Below are 20455 nucleotides of genomic sequence, written 5' to 3'. Positions count from 1 at the left end.
CCATTCCATGTTCTATTCGTGTGCGCTCGGGTACTCTTTCCCTTCACTACTGATATCTGATAGCGATTGCGGCTGGACGATTCCCACATTGATTTCTTCTTCGTTCTCTCCGCTGCATGCTTCCTGAATCTCTTCCTTCGCTTCCTTGCTCAAAACTTCTGCTTGCTGGGCAGTGGTCTCGCTCTCCGCGATGAGCGAGGGAATCTGCTGCTCTAATTCCAAAGTCTCCAAGTTCTGAAAGAATTCGCAGAATCGACACCGCCCTGTCGCTGCATGTTTTTGTGATACTGCAGGCTGGCTTTGCGTGGCTTGATGGCTGTTTACTTGCGGACTTTGTCCCTCTCGATCTGCATCATTATGCGAAAATCCAGCTTCATCATCGGCTCCGATTTGTGTTTGTCGCATTTCTCTCGTTATTTTTAGCAATTCATCTTCGTCATGGCCATGCCTTGTTGCGTGTTGCTCTCTTGCATTTACTTTCCTCCCACTTCTCTTCCTCTTTCTCTTCTTGTTGTCGTTTCTTTTCACGACTTTCAGCGTCAACATCAGACTCTGCTTCTCCCTGTTCAACGCCTCGTCTCATAACACTTCTTCCCGAGCCCAAGCTCTTGTGTACGCCATGGTCGTACATCGAAAGTCTCCGATATTTATGTGAAGGATTGGCAGGGCATGATTGTGATGTATGTTTTCCCAAATCTTCTCGTGGCGAGCGACGGCTTGGTTGAGCTGTTGAAGTTTGGTCAAATTTCTCGGGTGAGTGGGTATGGACTTTGGCATCTTGTAGGTTGTGGATGCGTTCATGAGAATCATATGAGGTCGACTGGGGAGGAACTATCGAAACAATGAGGTCGGGAAGAGAAAGAACGGAGCGAGCTGTTGTGATTGTCATTCTAGGGGTGGAGCTGGAAGTTTCGAGATCTGGAAAATTCAGACAGTCAGTGCAAGATGGGGCGAGATTTTTTGCTGATGTCAATGTACTCATAATCTCACGAAGCTGTGGTCGATCAGTGGTTCGAAAAAGGAGAGCAATCACTCTCACGGTATGGTGAGATCATTGGGGAAAGAGGTTTAAGAAAAGTCATTAAGGCTTGCTGTCTCCATCTATCATGATATCTTTGTCGATATTGCCGTGCCTCGATTTTATGTCAAATGTTAGAGAAAAGTGGTGATGTTTGATCCAGTCTTAGGCTTTTAGTTCTTGGTATACAAATTAGGTCTCCGAGCTTGAAGTGAGAATGAGTCTGTTGTGGTGTGTTGTGTCGTTCTGGTGTACCGCGCGTCGTGCTGGTTTCGATCGCGCCATGCCAAACGTGAATATGAGAAGCAGAAGACTCTGCCGTCTTAGGGTCCGAATAGTGATCCTGATGTTGTGGTCAATCGGGTCATTGCCTCAAGGCATCGTCCTCAAATTGTGATGCTTGTGTCGTGAGCTAGATGGCCACCGAAGATTCAGTCGTCTCCGGTCAAGTCCTCATCGTCGGATTCATCAGCAGCGGCCGCATTTGGCTCTTCTGGTCCAGCTGGAGGTTCTTGCACTTCGGGCTGTGCTGCTTCGGCTTCATTGTCGCCAGCAGGCGGATTTTGATTGGGTTGCTGCTGATCAGCTTCGCGCTCCGTTTGCTGTGCTGCCTCGGGTTGGCTACTGCCAACAGTTGGTTCTTGGCCGGGTGGCTGTGACTCAGCTTCGCGCTCTGGGTGCGATACTGCCTCTTGAGCTTGATGTTCGTCAAGAGGCGGATCCTGGTTGGCTGTCTGTTGCTGCTCGGCTCGTGCAAGGCTCTCAAGTCTTTGGCGACGGATCAACTCGTCGTGATCCTTGGAAGCTTTCACTGCACGTTCCATCGCATCAGCATCCGTCATGCCACAATTTCTGCGATCAACGTCGCTCATCATTGAGCCTGCACGCTGGAAGTGGCGAGCGGGAGACTGCAAGTGGCCGTTGGGCCTGTTTTTGTTGCTGGGACTGCTTCGCGAGGCTGTTCCCTGAGGGTTTAGGCGAGCTCCATAGCCAGAAAGACCGTTGCTATGGTTGGAGTGGGAACTAATCGTAGACCGTGGGCCCCGAGAGGGCGATGCACTCTGATGGCCGGACGTCCCAAGCGTCTGGATAGGCGTCACGAACAGCTTACTGCCAGTGTTGCCCGATGGAGTATGGGCGCGGCTCTGAGGAGCCTCCGGAGTAGAGAAGTCCATGAAGTTAGTCAGATCATTGAAGTCGAACTCTACATCTGGAGTGGGCTGTCCAGACGATTGCCACGACCGCAATCCAACTCCGTTGTTTGAATGCTCGCCAGATGCGGAGCTAAATTCCTCTACTCCTTCCATCATGAAATCGCGGCCAGTGTTCGCGAAGTGATGAATCCCTGGCGGCAGTCCTCCAGAAACGAGAGGTTCGTTGTCGTCGCCACCATCGTGGCCTGCAGGGTTCTTGCCCTTTTTCGGCTTCGGCTTGGGCTTAGCACGCTTCTTTGCTGGCCCACTTGAATCATCTCCGCCGCCTCTGCGTCCGTTGGAGAGAGATGGTGGTGGCATATCCGCACTCACTCCCCGCGTGCGTTTCTTCCTCGCACGCACAGGTGCCGTGTCATCCCCGAAAGTAGAGTCTACGCCAGAGCTGTCAGAATTGACCTCGATCTCGTCCGCCCCTCCGCCAACCACTTGTGCAATATCTTGAGCTTGTTGAACGCGTCTGTTCCTCCTGCCCTGTCTGTTCCTCAGTTGCCTTCGCTTGAAGACCTTTGCCTCATCAAACCAAGTCTGCCACTTGCGATATTCAGGCTGCTCCAGCTCCTGCTCCATCCGACGAACCTCCTCTGGATCATTCTCATCGAGATACTTCCATGCATCCCCGATGAATTGCATTTGCTTCTTTTCTCTTGACTTCTTGTCGTCCGCATCGAAGTAGAGAGGATTGAAGTGAGGAAGCCAGATGACCTCTGACAGCATGGGCTCACGGCGTTGCCCCTCCAGCACCTTGAACTTGAAGAGGTCTGGTACAATGGTGTCGTCGTCGTCCTGAACGATTGCGCCACCGTCCTCAAACTGCGGCTTGGCCCAAACTCTGAGGGAGTCGGCTCTGCGTATGCCCACGCAGAGCTTGCCACGGTGGAACTCAATAAAGCCCATGATCCAATGTTGGAAAGGATTTGGTGCTGAACTGTAAGCCGCGAGGTCGCCGCGCGGGTGACACACCCAGCGTGTGAAAGCAAGTGTTGGTCGGGACCTGAGATGATTGATATCAATGGATGATGTAGCTGTCGTGGATGTGTTGGGTGAGAGTGGGAAGTTTGAAGATATCAAACACGGGGGAAATGGTTCGGTTTTGTGCTCTTCGTCTGCGCAACAAGTGAAGTTGCAAGCTTGTGCAACGTCGAATTTGCATGTGCTTCATCCTTACCAGCATGCAACTGAGTGTCTCGCACAAGCTCGTCCTAGCTTGAGTGTCACCAAAAGTCCTTCCGCAAGCTGAAGTGAGGTGGGGTTGAGTGAATAAGATCTCCAAGCTGGCGGAGCTAGCTTGTCTCATATGAGCGCCGCTTGAACAGTGGGGAAGCGATGTGCTGGCCAGCCGCATTGAGGGCAATCCTCTCGATAACATGACCCTGGGTTCTCAATGTAAGAAAATTTTAGTGCGCTCACTTCAGCGTGTCATGCAAGAGGCCGGAACGCGGCGACCAGACGGACAATTGGGGTGCGATTCAGTAAAAAGCAGACACTTTTTCGAAGACCGCTCGTTACGTCCTCAAGACTCCGGAGTGTTTCCAGAAAGCCCAAAGGCCTTTTCAAAGTTCCTCCTGATCTCCGTCGCGTTCTGCCATTCCTTTTCCCAGCCATAGTCGGGCCAGCCATCAGGCAATGTCGAATACGACGGCATAGTGAAAACCCCTTTGCACTGGCCAAACACATCACAGGGCACTCCGCAGATACCATAGAGCTTACAGTAGCACTCCTCGGGATCGGGACAGTGAACTGCTTCTTGGCCAAAGATGACTACGAACATATCAGCTCAAACAGGATCGTATGAGGCAATAAGCGCAACGTCAGACTTACTATGCCACATATATTCCAGTATCCTCCCACTCAAATTATCATTCAAAGGCGTCTCCAACAACCAATCCCGAATCCGCTCATAGTCGGCCTTAGGCCTTTCCTGAATCTTCGCAGCAGTCACTGCAAACTGCGCACAGCAAGGTGCTCCCACGGTTTCCGGAACAGTAGTATCCGGGAAAATCTGCTGGAAAGCGGCCTTGTAGAACGATCCCGCGCGGGCACTGTTGGATTCCGGATCAGACTCCGGAGGTGGCGCTTCAGCTTCTACCCAAGGATGAATCTCACTCGGGCAGCCTAACGACCACACGCAACGAAGGTTGGTGTAGCCTTGTGCCTCGACGTGGGAAAGATTCAGCCGAGATAGGACAGAAAGACCATCGTATAGAGGATCATCGTTGTGCCATTGGTAGCGCTTCGAGTGAGAGAAGATGGCGACAGTTGGCAATTCGTCGTAGTGGTCGATGATATAGCTGCAAACAATTAGCTCTGGAACTTATTGAAAATCCCTGCACGCACCTCAAATATACCATCCCCTCTCGACCTTTGTTGATGGGCACCTTTAGTGCCGCTTGAGGGTCATCAGTTACGTATATCGCTCTCGGCCAGTCTGCGAATGCATCGAGCCAGGTAGTGTTGTCGTCTTTCTGGCTTGCAACTACCACCTCTACTGCTTTCTTCAATGGCTTTGCCGTATCGACCAAAGGAGTTTGCTGTGTTGAAATTGTCCAGGGCTCGGATGATATCGCATAGCGATCAGTCATCACTGTCATGAGTAGGACAGCGGCGGAGAAGCAGCTAACGGTGGCCCAAAGTATGCGAAAGAGCCCATTGAAGCTCCCAAACAGAGCTGATGAAAACTGCATAACGCATACACAGCAGAACTTGTCGAGAACTCCATGAACTCGTGCTGATGCACCAAGACTTTCTTCAAAAGTGACGCTCGCATTATGTGGTCGCGTTCCGGCATCCATGTCATGTCTTGGGCTGCCTTTCCTCATACAGTATAGTGCAGTAGGCGTGACCAGGTCTCTTGTTCGCAGCTGCCGATCGGATTCCGCTATTGCTGCAGCGATCAGGCATTCGCGGGGAAATTGTCGTTGTGAAAATGAGGCCCGATGCTCTACCGATGAATGCTGGACATGGGATTTGGCGGTGATACGAGTCGTCAGATTTTGGCTATTGGCGCTCGTTGCTGGTTATGCTGGGCAGATCAGACTGATGCTTGCCCTTGTAGCACATCCGCTTGATAACTGAAGCTCGGCTCCTGCAATGGACACCTAGATCTCAAATCAGTGTCCAATGTCAAACCGCTGCTTTGGACTGTCAAGAGGTAGCGTGGAACGTTCGATTAAAATTTGAGAGAATGTTTGTTTGCTCGCGAAGAGGCGAGGTTAAATCAAGCTCTGTGGTCCAAGTCGATACTGTAAATCTGTTCGACGGTAGCTCGTCAACAAACGCTTCATATAACCAGATCGTGACAATATCGGTGTAGTGCATTAGTTGACGTGTGATGGCGCTTATATGCTCTTCGCTCAGCGCGCGGTTCATCTCCAGCTGGATGATCTGGAGTCGCTAATTATTGTGGAGCGTTGCTGTGCCCCTTGAAGACATATCCGATGACGACCATCTACCCACCGCGCTAATGATCATGTGCTGTTGCATCGTCGTGGCTTCATTCGAGCCCCATTATTGAGCGTTCAGATATCCCGCTTCGGTCCACGTATCTTTGAGCCTGCTGCAATGCTCTGGCGCCAGGTACCCAGCTTGTGGATATGTTCGCTGACGCACAACCTACCCTTAGTCACTCGGAGAATCTTGACAGGTAACTACTGCTGGTGTGCTATAGGCATTGCTAACAGGCGGAAACTCAGCTCCATCGCCGCTGTCAGAAGAGAAATGTAAACGAACCGCCCCAGCATGATAACTAGCTCATCTGCTTCCACGGCCTCGGCTCGAGCACGCGCACGATTGTAACGCTGTGCCGGTGACAAGACCAGTGATCGAGAAGGCTGTAGCTACTGGATTGGAGGGTTCAACTCAGTCGCCATGACTGGAAGTAGTGGTCGCTGCGACTCAACGTAGGAGCGAAGGTGGGGTGCGGAACCGAAAGAGAAGTCCGCTGCGTGCTGCGTCCACGATACAGAGGTGGCATGGCTACTGTGCCAGCGGACGCCCACGTAGCCGAACACGTCGAGAAGCTCTGCATGCTCTGCGCCGGCGGGGCGGGAGCTGTAGGCATCGAAAACGCCTGCCGGAGTATTCGAGGAAGACGTGGGCGGAGAAATGCCTAGGGACTGGGCGAGTCTGAAGATGCGCGGCGGAGAGTCGAGGTCGGTGGGGCTATCCACTCATCGCTGAATGTAGCTGCGCCATGAGGCGATACAGGTGTGCAGCAGCAAGCGCACGACATCCTAATGTGCGTAGAAGAATATCAACGTTGTCAAAGTCGGTGTCGTAGCACACCTGCCTCTCTGTCGATCAACCACGCAGCCAACACGGCAACTGCCTCCACCCGCCACGCTTCCTTCCTTCCCGTCCGCAGAAGCCCAAAAACCCTCCCTCTCTCCTTCCCACGAGCGCACCAACGTTCACCCATCCCATGGTCCACCTGAAATAGCTTCATCCCCACCAACCAAAAACAACACCAGAGAAAAAAACTCTCCATGCCATCAAACACCCATCGCCAGGCCAGCAGTGGTCCAACCCAACGCTGACGCTAATGGCAGTACCCTCTAGCAAGAGACCGTCAAAGTCACATACCTTGATTCAGTGAAGACAAGAGGGCATGACCCTGCTAATACTGCCGTAAATTCCATGCTATGCTGCCAACTGTCACTTATTAACTCAACGGGGCGACAGGACAGACTTTGGCGCTATGCTTCAGAATAGTTTAGAACGGAGGTGTGTTGGTTGATGACGGAGACTCCGGGAGCGCGTTCGTGTCTGCTCGTGCGGTACCTGTTTTGGGATGGTGGACGACAGATGGAGAAAGAAGCTAAGCAAGGTGCGTTACGTGAGATTCTTTGGTGATGCGCCTGTGCTGTACAATGTACATTCAGCGCTGTGGGAGTAGCAGTGTTACTTCGCAGTACACGATGCGATGCGATACGACGTGAGATGTGATCAATGTGCTTGGCCGTATCATGGAGATGAAGTCCTACGCGATGATGCAAAAATGCCTTGCATCAAAAACATTCCACAATCTAAATGCGCAAACACGAATATCTAGGTAAGAAGTGACACCATGCGCAAGCCGCGATGAACGAAGCCAGCGAGACAAGGCACCAAACATGATCGACTACAGCGGAGCAGTCGCTCAGGCTCTGCGTGTCCTGCTCGACGACCCTGTCTTCAGGACCGGATCTGCCAATTGGGATTCCTTCCTCACTCTTGCACTCTACTCACTCCTCTTAGCCAGCGGTTGGAAAGTCGCTGGTACCTTCATCCACTTCTATCGTCAAGCACGGCGCGGACGTGGACTTCGGCGTTGGGGCGTGATCCACGGACTGCTCGCCTTCTCGATCGCCAGCTTCGTCATTGTCAACATCCTTCGCTGGGAGTATCGCCGTCTGAAGCTTGTGGAGCTGGCAGTCACACAGGCATGGCACGAGGCAACGGACACGTTCCGAGAGAACGGCATATTGGATTCCCTTCCAGTGGATGAGACATCTTGGAGATATCGCATCTACAAGTCGACTTATGGACAACTGCCGGACTCTGTGGTCGATAGTGTATCCTGGATCTCGCCAGACTGGAAGTCCAATGCGTCAGTCTTCGACTACTTCAAGCTGCTGATCGATGAAGGCCGAAGGAGCTACTGGACCCGGCAGTGGTATATGGGCTTTTTGGCCTGGTCGCTGTACGCTTCTGCCAAATGTAAGAATGCCGCGCCTGATGCATGTATACGGTAAGCTGACAGTTTCAGGTGCTGGTCTTGACCTTGGCGCCAGCTTTGCTGCGTCTTGCATCTTGCTAGCGTACCACTTCAGCTTGGCTGCTGTTCAGGCCCTTTTCATGGCGCTCATCCTACTGGTACCTTCGAGCAGAGGGGAAACAAAGCCAAGACGCTTTGTGAAACCAGTCTTGATCGTAGCAGTCGCTCTCCTCCAGTCAACAGCCCTCGTGGCCCTGCCATGGATACTCACGAAGCTCGAGAATTCTGGATCCTCCACTCGGGAAGCATGGCAGAGCACATTCGCACTCGGCCGAAGTTTGCTGTTAGTCGTCTCCCTGGTATCGCCAGTGGTTCTCAATTTTGATCTGGCTCTGGAGATGCATCCTCTTTCAGAAGACCACATCGAGACCAAACGTCGGGCGAGAGTGGTCGGGTGGTCCTGGGCTATTGTTGGTATTTTATCCTTGCTGCTACATCTCCACTCCTGGTGGCAGTGCTTTCAAGAGGCGAGTCCAGGCAATTTGTGGCGGTGGACACACTTAGCTCTGTTGCAGCCGTGGCACGATGCAAAGTACAACGTGTTCAAGGATTCGACATTCCGTGTGTTTGGTATACTGGGCGACCATCCGTGGATCAACGCATTGGGCTGGGATGTCATTTTCTCCACGGCTGGTGTGTGTATGTTCTCGGTGATCTGTGATACCAATGCGCGGAGCATGTTGCAGTGCAGTCTCATGCCCTGGCTGGACGATGCTCTTGTGGTGGCAGAGCATGTAGCCGAGGTTGTACGAGATGCTGCAGACGAAGGATTTACGAAAGGCATGGAAGTAATGAATCAAGCTCAGGCTTCTGTTACATCTGGCCTTGTCACAGCTACGCGGAGAGGACTTGACAAAGCCCAGCGGCTGGCCAGTGACTCGAATCTTGACATTGCTGAGAGCATCGAAGGCAAGATCCGTCGCGTGAAGGATCTAGTCGATGCTCAGGGGAGGACTGCCAACGACGACGGGGAAACGCTTCGAAAGTCTCGGGTCCAGCGTGGAAATGACCGAAGAATAACTCGAAGCTTTGGAGCTGAGGCCGACGCTGGCCTGAGCCCGAGGCGTAATTTGCGGTCCACTTCCGCACGTTCGTCGTCGAGGACTCGCGCACGCTCTTCTTCGAGGAAAGGTTCTAAAAGACGGACACGACGAGCGGCTTCGCTCATGCCTGATGAGGCAAGCGGAATTGCAGAGCAAGGAGGTCTGGCGTATGCCCTTTTCCTTGCGGGTGGCTTAGGGCTCGCCAGTGCCGGATCGTTCGGTGCCGACCTCATGTAGAAGAACGTCAGCTATGCTTTGGAGTTGACTCAGTTCCAGGTGATAAATGTTCTCCCGGCATGCTCCTCGCGCTGCCGGCTGTCAGCTGTCTGCAACAATGTCAATTCACTGTATCACCGCTCCCGTTGCGAACAACGTTGATCAGTCTAGCGCCTCGTCGCGAATGATAGTGATGATGATGTTCAGGGAGGTATGGAGTCGTGCAATGACAAGCCCTGCCTAGGCCAACGCCATGCAGAGCTCAAGCTCCAGCAGTGGCAGAGCACGTTCCAAGACTTTCAGACTTCTGTTGCAGTGTGGCTTGAGCCATTCGGGCCACACGGCATGGTGGAAGTTCCGCGGCCGGTGGTCGAGCTGTTGATGGCAGTCACAACCTAGGTGGGCGGAATTGGTGCGAAAGTTGACGCTGGCCATGCCTATGGAGGACGTCGGGTCCAGTGGTCCCACCCGTGCCGATGTCAGATTTTGCTGATGATGTCGGCGTTCGAGACGTCTGAGAGGGAGCAGCTGAAACTGCGGCCGCCCACGTCACAGGAGTGTCCAGACAGGCTGGTTTTGTGAGAATTTGAAGTGCACAGCGCTGCGACGACAGGGCTCGCAGTGGGGGTTGTTGGCGTGCAGTGCGACAAGAAAAATGCGCATTGGCTGACGCTGCCATGTGCTCTTGACGAGCGCGAAATAGCAACCGTTTGGTGAGACGGCGGCGCCTTCCCGGGCGGGAGCTGCCCTGCAATTGGCCGTCGTCACGGAGGATCGGCACTCCTCAGCACTCTCCGGCACGCCAGGCCGCATACGAAGGGGCGCAGCAAGTCGCAGAACAGGAGCCTTGCCCACCCAACAAACACCCTCTGTCTGTCCTCTCACCACTCTCACATACCACCAACCCGCTGAAACGCCCTCGAAACCACCATCGCAATCATCCAGTCGCTCGTAACGACCCATTCGACCCACCGTCTGCGCCTGCCCGCCGCTGATAAGGCACCACAACAAGCATTACCTGAGGCCACCGAAGCACCATCTGCCATGACGAGCAGGCCTCAATTGAAGACCGAACAACTCGACATGGACAGCTTCTTCGACTTCAGCGGCACAAACGGCGCTTCGCCCACCACTGCCTCGACGTCGCGCGCCGATGTCATGTCGCCGTTCGACAAGGAGGAACAGCAGCAATTCAATGGACCCAGTCACGACTATGGCCAATTCAAACAGCAAGTTGGCCTCCCTGTAGGCAGCCTTGCGAACATGCCGCAACCTGGCATGTTCGACGGCTTCAACTCAGGAATCGACACCGACTTCAACTCCGGCTTTGGCTGGAACTCCGGCCTCGACATGGACTCCGAGATGACAATGGACTTCAACTCACAGCAATCCATGTTCTACCCGACCGATTCACCATCCGCAAACTTTGTTGATCCAAACAGCATTGGAGGCCAGGAGCCAGCGAGCAATGTTGGCCGTTTGTGGCCTGGCATGCACTCGCAGCAAGCGCAACAGGCCGCCATGCAGAAAGCTGCCCAGGCTCAAGCTCTCCAGCAGAGACAGATGAAACTGCAAGCGCAGCAGGCCCAATACCGCCAAGCTGCCAACACTGCACAGCCCAGCCAAGGCTCTTCGCAACATGGCAAGCGCGCTTCTCATGTCACCGAGCCTCACGTGGAGGAGTCGATTTCCCGACTTCTCAACCAAATGCGTCAGAACAACAATGCTGGCACCTCCGAGGACGGTGGCTCGCCTTCTGATGTGCTTCCCCACATTGCCCGCATGAAGAAGGATGAGGAGGAGATGGACGAGGATGAGCGTCTTCTCGCATCGGATGAAGGCAAGAAGCTTTCGAGTAAGGAGCGCCGACAGCTGAGGAACAAAGTGTCCGCTCGTGCATTCCGGTCACGCAGAAAGGGTAAGACTTACAGACACTCGAAAACCCGTACTCCCGCTAATATTGTCACAGAATACATCGGTCAACTCGAAGGCGAAGTTGCCATGAAGACTCAGGAGAGCAACACTCTCCGTCAAGAAAACCAGGCTTTGATGCAGGAGAACGAGCGCTATCGTGGCCTCATCGAGACTTTGCTCCGTCACCCTGCTTTCACACCATTCATCAACGACATCAGCAATGATCCGTCGTCCTTGATCAACTCACAAATCAAGTCCCGAGCACAGCAACAGCAGCAGGCTCAGCAACAACCACCTGTCCCGACTCCTCAGCCAAATCAAGCGCCTCAACCACAACCACAGCCTCAGCAGGATATGAAGCCGGACTTTCTGAACTTCGACGCATCGCAACTTCAGATTCCGCAGCCTCAACCCGAGCAGCAGCAGGTCAATCTCGCTGCTATTCCCGAGGAGAACTTCAGCAAGCTGAACATCAATGGCTACCGTCAGCCAGTCAACTTCAACTTCAACCAGGTCAATGCCTATCCAGTCACAAGTCTGCCGAGGCGTGACCCGATTGAATTACTCGCCACGTCACCAACTTTCTTCTCTTGCTCTGCCTCCGCCTCCGCCTCTTCGACCTCTGACTCTGGACTTGCTGTACTACTCGCCAAACTTGACAATGCGGCAAACAGTATAGCTATCTAGCGTAGGACGATAGCTCCCTCACTACCTTGGACTCTTGGTCAACTTGACGGCACTTGTACCGTCACTCGATACCCATCACAAAATACTTGTGACACCACCAGCAGGACTTTACTGAAAAGTACCTCTTTTACTTGGCTTGCGGGCCTTGACTTTCATCGGCGTGTTTGCATGGAATGGAATGGAAGCGTTCATGTTTCAATTGCCTTTTACTGCGTGTGAGATAGAAAGATGAAATGCCATTTGCTCTATATGAGACCCCAATCATCTCTACAATTTCAGTTCATCGCCTCTCCCACCCGCTTCACGACTCTGACTTCCCAATTGAACGGGTTGTTGCCCCACTGTCGCTCACTCGCACAGCATCATGTGCAAAGATGCATGGCATCTTGCTGACTCTGACCGCTCTCTGCAAGGCAACCCGCAGCTTTGCTCCAACACTCCGACGCCCGGCGATTTGAGTCGGTGGTACGGCGTGCTTCACCGTACAGGTGCGGCTACGGATACGGCCATCTGTTGCTGTTCAGGTCAGGCACAACAGGGAATGTCAGCAATACGTACTCGTGCCCCTTGTATCTGCTTATTATTATAAAATCGAAGTGCGCGGCTTCGGCTCTCCGCGTTCCTGGATTCTTGGGTCTTCTTGGCTGTGATTTTTTGTTTCTCCTTCGGCATAATCCTTGTGGATGTGAGATGGAGGGAGAACACTGAGAGGTACAGCGTGGTGTTGTGACTTGACCCTTGGCACCGAAAGAGCCGAGCGGGAAGGAGAGGGTTGGGATTCTCCGTACGGGGTTCGGGTGAATACACGTATGTAGTAGACAAAAAGTGAGCTGCTGGGATAATCTGATGTCAATTCTACCAGGCTCGAGATAGATACAGTCCACTATGAGGACCTCCAAACATCTGAGAGATCTCGTTGAAGTTTTGTCTAGACCGGACAAACAGTGTACAAAATAGTAGTTCCACACACTTTCGTACATTGCACCCACATTTTGACACGTCCCAACAACGCCCGCAAATCTCGAGACGACGCCCACAGCCAGCAAATTGCGCGTACTCACTCCATCCTACAAAGCAATTTCTTATACCACCACCTAAACAACCACACGCGAAGATACCTCCAAAAAGTCCAGAACCGAGTGTGCAAATACCGACTTCCAAATGCGACTGAATCCACCCGGACGACTTCATTGGTTGCGAGAACGGTTCGTTCCCATTTTGCAATTTTCCCTGCATCGACAAATGGCGAAGCTTGGCCTTTCTTGCTTGCAACTGGTGCAGGATCACCTACTTTGCCGATAGCTTCTGCCAAACCTTTCGCCGCAAACGCCGCGAGATTCGCTCCTTGGCCATTGTTCGGCTGAGCTTGAGTGAGAGCATCGCCGATGAGGAAGACTTTGTTGTCGAAATATGCTGCTTTGGGGGCGCACATTGATGTGACTTTGGTGACGAAGGGGGTCTCGATGAGACAGACGAGTTCGTAGAGTTTTGTCGGGAGGACATTTTTGGCGATTTCGACTTGGGCTTTCCAGATCTCGGGACGTAATTTGCCTTTCGGGACTGTGCTGCGGTGGCGGTGACCCGTGGTGTCGGTTAAGATGTCGTCTGCGCTGGAGTGCGTAGGCCAAGTGTACCAGACGAAGTTGATATGGCCGTGGCCGGGCTCGAGAGATCCGTCATCACCAGGAATCGTGTAGGTGATGGCGTAAGTGTATGTGCCTGCCCAGACGAGAGCGCGATTCTCGAACGCGGCGCGGGTGTCAGAGGGGAGGTCGCCCGTTCTGACTGTGCCGCGCCAGAGCACGTAGCCTGGTTCTTCGCGTGCAAGATTGGGATTTAGTTGCCGTCGGATGCTGCTGTTCGCGCCATCGGCTGCGATGATTATATCGCTATAATAGCGCTGCGACTTTCCCGTGGCGATGTCCTCGACAACGGTCGCCATGCCGTTCCCCTCTGGCTCGACTTTGAGAACTTTCTTGCCTACTTCGTATATTGCTGTGCCTTTGGTCACGATCATTTCTGCATCTTTGACATAACTGCTTTTGAGTCCATCGAACTTGGCTCGCAGCTGATAGTAGGCACAATCCCAGCTTGTGACACGAGTTGGCTTAGGGATGAAGGCTTTGACATTGAGGTTCTGGTCCAGCACTTCGAAGCCCTTGTGCAGGATTCCTAGAGCGTTTCCGTCGATTCCGAGCTCATCCTCGAAAAAAGTCCTGACGTGCAATGCAAGACCCACGCCGGCTGCTGTGCCTTCTCGTACGGAAGTGGTTGACTGCTCCAAAATTGTAATGTTGTGTCCTTTCTTCTTCAGCAGGAAGGCGACCATAAGGCTGGCAATGCTTCCTCCAATCTAAGGTGCCGTCAGCTTCCGCTGCTCGTGGTCTAGTCTTATGCCTCACAATCACAACGTTGAGCGGGCCACGGCGCTCCGCCAAGGATGATGCAGCTGCCGATTTTTCTGCCATTCTCGCTGATAATGTCGTGTCCAGAGGATTTTCTGATGAAGTGAAGTCTTGATAGGAAAGCGGTCCATACCACATCCTTCCGATGATCGATTGCCATGGCCCCTTGTCAACGTTGTAGCTCGGTCCTTGCCACGGCCGCTTTTGCACAGACTCGGCAGTTGCATGATCTTGCAAGGCAAGAGACATTCACAGCCAATAGAACCTCCATGGAATGTGGCATTAGAGATGTCTGCATGAGAGAGTAACAGTTGGTGCAAAGGCAAATTCGCTGCAGCAGAGTTTCAGCAGATCTCATCGCTGCGGTTCGCGAAGCGACATTCATATCGCTGCTCCGGTGATTCCAGCTCCCAGTACCACCGCAATATCACGCTGCTGTTCATACTGTGCTTCTTGTCATTGTAGTGACGGCACTATATCTTAATGCATGAGTGTTGGAAGGCCACTCGTCGTTCACGGTGTGACAGGCGAGATCTGCACTTCAAACTCGCTGAGCCTCATGCGAGACTGTAGAAGACCCATTCTTACGCCGCGGACTCTTTCGCAATGATTGCAGGATGACTGTGACGTCCTCGCGGGATCTGAATTCGTGGACGTGAGTGTGACTTTCCGGAGTTGCGAAGTGCCGGTCACGTGCAGTTCCAGTTTGTGCGGCTTGGCGCGAACACTCAATTCGACAAGACCACACTTCCGATTACTGCTACTGTTCACCCGACGAGAAGGCATCCAACACCCAGCGCACTCTCTGCCGGTGAGCACACAGCGCAATCCCCGACACGACAGCGACCACACATACTAATACGACAGTCTCGCAGACGTTCCTTCTCGCAGCATCACGCCCCCCGGAGCAGTCGAATACCGCAAAGATGTCTGACGGCGAGGTTGAGGTCGAGCAGTCGCCAAACTACAATGTCCTCCCCAAGGATGTTGTCGAGAACATCGGGCAGACCAAGCTCTTCAACAAGTGGAGCTACGAGGATGTCGAGATCCGCGACATCTCCCTCACGTACGTCGGACAAACACCTCCGCACACGCACACGCACACGCCATGCGGAATGGGTGATGCGATGGGGCAATGGGCAACAGCAGAAGAGAAGCTGACAGGGACATCACAGCGATTACATTCAGATCAGACAGCCAGTCTACATCTCCCACTCGGCTGGCCGATACGCTGTGAAGCGCTTCCGCAAGGCACAATGCCCCATCATTGAGCGCCTCACCAACTCGCTCATGATGAACGGCCGCAACAACGGAAAGAAGCTCATGGCTGTGCGCATCGTTGCTCACGCTTTCGAAATCGTACGTCATACCACACATCTGCGAACATGCGGTGCATCGCGCACGGAGTTCACGAAATACCTCCGAGAACGGGATCACTAACGGATTATATCTAGATCCACATCATGACCGACCAGAACCCAATCCAGATCGCCGTTGACGCCATTGTCAACTGCGGTCCTCGCGAAGACTCGACCCGTATTGGAAGCGCTGGTACCGTCCGTCGTCAAGCCGTCGATGTGTCTCCTCTCCGCCGTGTCAACCAGGCCATCGCCCTCCTCACCATCGGTGCCCGCGAGGCTGCTTTCCGCAACATCAAGTCCATTGCTGAGTGCTTGGCGGAAGAGCTCATCAACGCTGCCAAGGGTAGCAGCAACAGCTACGCCATCAAGAAGAAGGATGAGTTGGAGCGTGTGGCCAAGTCCAACCGATAGATGGAGAGAATTGGAATGTACCGTCTTACGATATCGACCTGGTCTGTGGTTTTGCATCGGAGGTGTTTGGGTGGCCTGCTAGACATGACTTGGCTCTGCGGTGCTCGCTGGCTACGGTCTGGCGCAGGTGGATGGACACAGTGAACAGAAATGGTAGTCGCTGCTGTTCCCTTTTTCGCACAGATGTGAAGCGAATGGAGCCGTAGACTTCAATCAAAACCTCGAAAGCGACTACCTTGACTTGATGTTACGGGAAATGCACATGATTGCCCACAGACGAAGGAATAATGTGACAAAGCGTTGTATGAATGAGTACCACAAAAGAGATGGCATGCACCACAGTTGTTACTACTGACACTACTCCGACATAAATTGATCAGTGCTCATGCTCTAGGGATATCCCAGATGCCATTCGCCTCCGAACACGAAAGCTAGAACTATTCCATCCACGCAACTACACATCCAAGCACATGACCCGACTCATCTCCAGTCTCATCACGCAGCTCGTCTTCCAGAAATTGCCAATGACACCTAACCTTCATACCGAAGTTTAAGTTATGGCTCATGTCGCACATTAAGCTTCACCACACAATTACCTCCAACCCAGTCCCAAAACAGAGAATTTGATGAAGTCAATCAAACAACCAGACATGTGCAATTATCGCCATGTCCTGCTGCTTTCTCTCTACATTGTTGACAATCTTTCTCTCATATTGCCTGGCCGTGCACCAGATTACCACTCATCACTGCCACCACGACCCCAAATTGAACGATCATGCAGGACAACGATGTACCGTATCTCGCTACCCGGGAGAAGTCGACTGCGAACCAGGCTCAGTCGACGACGCAAGCTGAGCAGACATCTCAGGCGCAGCAGACTGCACCTACTTCGAATCAGCAACAGCAACAACAGACTCTTGTCGATGCTGCTGCAACGACACCTCAACCTGCTGCTTCATCGCCGCAAGCTACACAAGCAGAATCAACGCCCAGCTGGTCATCAACACAAACATATGATGACGGCAAATGGACCAGCTCCAATCCCACAGCGTCAGCCACCGAGGCCTCATATACGATAACATCGACCGGCACAGACATCGTGCTTGGGATTTCAACTTCGAGTGACTCTTTGACAACGTTCACGACCAGCACCATGTCGGACAAATCACACTCGCAAAGCATGACTTCTTCAACAACAGGTGCTATGAAGACAGACGATCCGATGGCTCAAGCAGGTCAAAATACAAACACGCGGGCGGGACAAATAGCGGGAATTGTCTCAGGATCGGTTGCTGCTGCGATGCTTGTTGGATTGGTTGTGATGTATTCAATATTCAAGAGGAGGAAGCGACATCCCTTGGCTTGAGAATATTTTAAGAGTGTAGGAGGGCATAGGGCATGCTGTGCTCGGCGGGTTCCGAGTAATGTGTGGTGCTCCACACTTTGGAATGCATTGTTTGATCTATGTGGGCAATTGGGAGAGCGTCTTGCGAGATGGTCCTAGGTCTCGACTAAATTTTCATGTAAAATCAGCATGAGCGAAATGGAAGCATTGCAAAGGAAAGACGTTAGAGGATCGAAGCAGACATAAAAAGAAAAATATAGATACCACCGTGCAAGTAAGAACTGTGTGTAATGTATGTGTTATCGAATCGAGCCGCTCCTGTTTAATTTGTTCTGTTCTGAATGCTCAGTTCCGGCAGCTATTTCCAACCACGCGAATAATCTGCTGGTCTGAGAGGCTGTGTTCGCTGGCAAGTGAACATGTCCGTCTAGGCTGATCGACTGATGTCTGTGGCGTCCAGGACGCTGGAATGGGTTGCAGGACTTGTATCAATTGCTGGGTCGGTTCTTCGCAGATCACGAGGCTGTGCAAACAATCGTGCTCCAACTAGGTCATGGCGCATGGAAGAAAAGTGTAGATTCGAAGTGTAGAGAAGAAGAAATGCGGAGCTTGGCTGGAAGCGAAGTTGCTGCAGCTCGCCGCTCGCCTTCACCGAATTCAACGTCATCGACCAGGGTCCTGGTGTTCCTGCATAGCCTCAGTGCAACTCGACTTTCTTTAAGCCGCTGGAACATGTCGTGCTGACACTGTACTGGACCGCTGTACTACAGTATAGCATGGACCTTCTCCGCCAGATCGTGGCCAGTCCGCGTGCGCGACACGACGAAGCCGGGCTGGATCTGTGCTATGTCACCGACAACATCATTGCAACTTCCGGGCCCTCGGGCACATATCCGCAACTCGCATACCGCAACCCACTCAAGGACCTTGTGAAGTTCTTGGACTCCAAGCACAAGGAGAACTGGTCGATTTGGGAGTTCCGTGCAGAGGGCACTGGCTATCCCGATGAAGAGGTCTATGGCAGAATCCGGCATTACCCATGGCCCGATCACCATCCGCCGCCCTTTGCGCTCGTGCCGCTGATTATGGGGAGCATGAAGCAGTGGCTCAAAGACAAAGAGAAGGAGGGCAGAGTTGCTGTTGTGCATTGCAAGGCTGGAAAGGGTCGCAGTGGTACCATCTCCTGCTCGTACCTGATCAGTGAGGAGGGATGGGCTCGAGAAGATGCAATGAAGAGGTTTACAGATCGACGGATGCGCCCTGGCTTCGGAAATGGAATCAGTATACCCAGTCAGATCAGGACTCTCATGTATGTGGAGCGATGGACGAACAGCGGGAAGAAGCCATACGTCGACCGACCGACTGAGATCGTGGAGCTGCACGTTTGGGGTTTGAGGGATGGCGTCAAAATTGGCATCGAGGGATACGTGGACGAAGGCAAGATTATCAAGTGCTTTCACACCTTCCACAAGGATGAGCGGAAGACAATACGTGGGGAAATCAGAAAGGATACCGGATTCGCAGACGTCGCTATGGAACTCATGGGCAAGAAGAAGGCCGAAACTGCTGCAGACGCTGGCAAACAAGTAAAACAAGCAGAGAAGGCCGAGGAAGTCGTTGAGAGAAAACCTGATGACGACGATCGAAGCGGTGGAGATGTGGTCTTCGTTCCAAAGGAGAGGATCGTCCTGCCTAGCTCCGATGTCAACGTGGACTTCGAAAGACGAAACAAGAGCAAGTATGGTGGATTTACAATGGTCACGTCTGTGGCTCACGTCTGGTTCAACACCTTCTTTGAAGGCAACGGGCCTGAGCAAGATGGCAAGCCTGATGACAGTGGTGTGTTCACCATTGACTTCGACGCCATGGACGGTATCAAAGGTTCCTCACGAAAGGGGACGAAGTGCTTTGACAAAATCCAAGTTGTGTGGAAGGCAGTCGACCTGGAGAATAAACCTGCTGTGACAGTGACAGAGCCATCCGGATCAACGGAAAGCATTCCTCAAGCCCGGCCCGCTGACTGGAAGGGCGGAAATGATAAACACTCAAATGACATTGAGAAGAAGCTAGGCTTGCGAGAAGCAGACTCGGCAAGTGCAGACATCAGCCGCGCTAGCAGTATGAAGACGGATCCAAACAGCGACAAGGATGATGTCAAGGACGAGCGCGAGACAGTTCAAAGTGTTGGTCCTGATGGCAAAGCCTTGCACGAGACTACTGCAGCCGATGTCAGTCAGAGTAAAGATGTTTCGAAGAACCCAAGCACCGCTTCAGCTCATAGCAGCGCGAACAACATTCCTGCAACCTCTTCAACAAACACAAGAAGTGCACCCACCCAAGACAGCGTCCGAAATGAAATCACCTCGTCTGCTACAACGGATGGCACATCCGATAAAAAGCCTCTGTGGGTCGACCAACGACCTCAGGGCAACGAGACAGGCCAGAGTAGCTCCCCAACAGTAGCCTCAGGCGAGCAAACGCACGTCTCCACCGCAGACCTGCCTGGCGGGGTGCCTGAAGAACAACTCGGCAAGCATCATGAACATGGCCCTGGGCATTTATCTCTGAACAGAAACACCAAACCCAGCAGCTCATGAGTGGGACTAAGGGGACTAAGTGTCTGTACATATAGCAGCATTACATTACTGGATGACAATTTTGTTTTTAGCGCGGCGTTGAGGGAAGGAGTGCTTGATGGGTGACGAGGAGGAAGACATGAAGTGATGATACCAGTCAGCATGTGAGTGTGAGTTTCATGATAGAGCAGAAAATAGAAACAGATTCAGCAGAGAAACAGAAGTCAAGATCCTTGGGTGCCAATGTTCTCCTCCGGACATCCAAGAACGTGAATTGAAAAATGATCTGTCAGTTCAAAAGGTAAGATGCGTCCGTTTGTCTATCCACTGTCTGCATGTGTTATTGTAATTGTTGTTGCTTCCATCGTCATCAAAAAGAGGACCACAATCCCTAAGTCGCGAAAGTTACATCGCTAGCAAATGCTACAGCGACCTCACTTCCTCCGCTGCCAGGAGTGCGAACCCTCTCATCTCGTCATCTGCCCAGGAGAAGATGTACCCACCGCGATCGTC

General features: G+C 52.7%; 9 protein-coding genes across 9 annotated transcripts; 5 read left to right on the top strand and 4 right to left on the bottom strand.

The window, feature by feature from the left end:
• Positions 1 to 12: 12 nt before the first annotated feature.
• RHO25_005383 (uncharacterized protein) lies at positions 13 to 405 on the bottom strand (the record flags this gene model as incomplete). The annotated part of the gene is made up of 1 exon (XM_065602639.1): positions 13 to 405. The coding sequence occupies one exon, from the start codon at positions 403 to 405 to the stop codon at positions 13 to 15; it is 393 nt and encodes a 130-aa protein (XP_065458711.1).
• A 1044-nt stretch (positions 406 to 1449) lies between these two features.
• Positions 1450 to 3126, bottom strand: RHO25_005382 (uncharacterized protein; the record flags this gene model as incomplete). Its single annotated transcript, XM_023596286.1, has 1 exon — positions 1450 to 3126. One exon carries the CDS (start codon positions 3124 to 3126, stop codon positions 1450 to 1452), a length of 1677 nt encoding a protein of 558 aa, XP_023457673.1.
• Positions 3127 to 3742: 616 nt separating this feature from the next.
• Positions 3743 to 4820, bottom strand: RHO25_005381 (uncharacterized protein; the record flags this gene model as incomplete). Its single annotated transcript, XM_023596285.2, has 3 exons — positions 3743 to 3990; positions 4051 to 4520; positions 4567 to 4820. The coding sequence occupies 3 exons, from the start codon at positions 4818 to 4820 to the stop codon at positions 3743 to 3745; spliced, it is 972 nt and encodes a 323-aa protein (XP_023456756.2).
• A 2520-nt stretch (positions 4821 to 7340) lies between these two features.
• Positions 7341 to 9264, top strand: RHO25_005380 (uncharacterized protein; the record flags this gene model as incomplete). The annotated part of the gene is made up of 2 exons (XM_065602638.1): positions 7341 to 7926; positions 7976 to 9264. 2 exons carry the CDS (start codon positions 7341 to 7343, stop codon positions 9262 to 9264), a joined length of 1875 nt encoding a protein of 624 aa, XP_065458710.1.
• A 1023-nt stretch (positions 9265 to 10287) lies between these two features.
• Positions 10288 to 11844, top strand: RHO25_005379 (uncharacterized protein; the record flags this gene model as incomplete). Its single annotated transcript, XM_023596283.2, has 2 exons — positions 10288 to 11161; positions 11213 to 11844. The coding sequence occupies 2 exons, from the start codon at positions 10288 to 10290 to the stop codon at positions 11842 to 11844; spliced, it is 1506 nt and encodes a 501-aa protein (XP_023457669.1).
• Positions 11845 to 12901: 1057 nt separating this feature from the next.
• On the bottom strand, positions 12902 to 14312 carry RHO25_005378 (uncharacterized protein; the record flags this gene model as incomplete). The annotated part of the gene is made up of 2 exons (XM_023596282.2): positions 12902 to 14197; positions 14247 to 14312. The coding sequence occupies 2 exons, from the start codon at positions 14310 to 14312 to the stop codon at positions 12902 to 12904; spliced, it is 1362 nt and encodes a 453-aa protein (XP_023457670.2).
• An 863-nt stretch (positions 14313 to 15175) lies between these two features.
• RPS5 (40S ribosomal uS7 domain-containing protein) lies at positions 15176 to 16021 on the top strand (the record flags this gene model as incomplete). The annotated part of the gene is made up of 3 exons (XM_023596281.2): positions 15176 to 15315; positions 15425 to 15608; positions 15704 to 16021. 3 exons carry the CDS (start codon positions 15176 to 15178, stop codon positions 16019 to 16021), a joined length of 642 nt encoding a protein of 213 aa, XP_023458000.2.
• Positions 16022 to 16796: 775 nt separating this feature from the next.
• On the top strand, positions 16797 to 17387 carry RHO25_005376 (uncharacterized protein; the record flags this gene model as incomplete). Its single annotated transcript, XM_023596280.2, has 1 exon — positions 16797 to 17387. One exon carries the CDS (start codon positions 16797 to 16799, stop codon positions 17385 to 17387), a length of 591 nt encoding a protein of 196 aa, XP_023457998.1.
• A 755-nt stretch (positions 17388 to 18142) lies between these two features.
• Positions 18143 to 19963, top strand: RHO25_005375 (uncharacterized protein; the record flags this gene model as incomplete). The annotated part of the gene is made up of 1 exon (XM_023596279.2): positions 18143 to 19963. One exon carries the CDS (start codon positions 18143 to 18145, stop codon positions 19961 to 19963), a length of 1821 nt encoding a protein of 606 aa, XP_023457116.1.
• Between the last annotated feature and the right edge of the window lie 492 nt (positions 19964 to 20455).

Source organism: Cercospora beticola, chromosome 3, assembly GCF_033473495.1.
Source record: "Cercospora beticola chromosome 3, complete sequence".
NCBI classification, from domain to species: Eukaryota; Fungi; Ascomycota; class Dothideomycetes; order Mycosphaerellales; family Mycosphaerellaceae; genus Cercospora; species Cercospora beticola.
The sequence above is the reverse complement of the archived record's forward strand: the minus strand, read 5'-3'. Positions and strand labels throughout refer to the sequence as shown.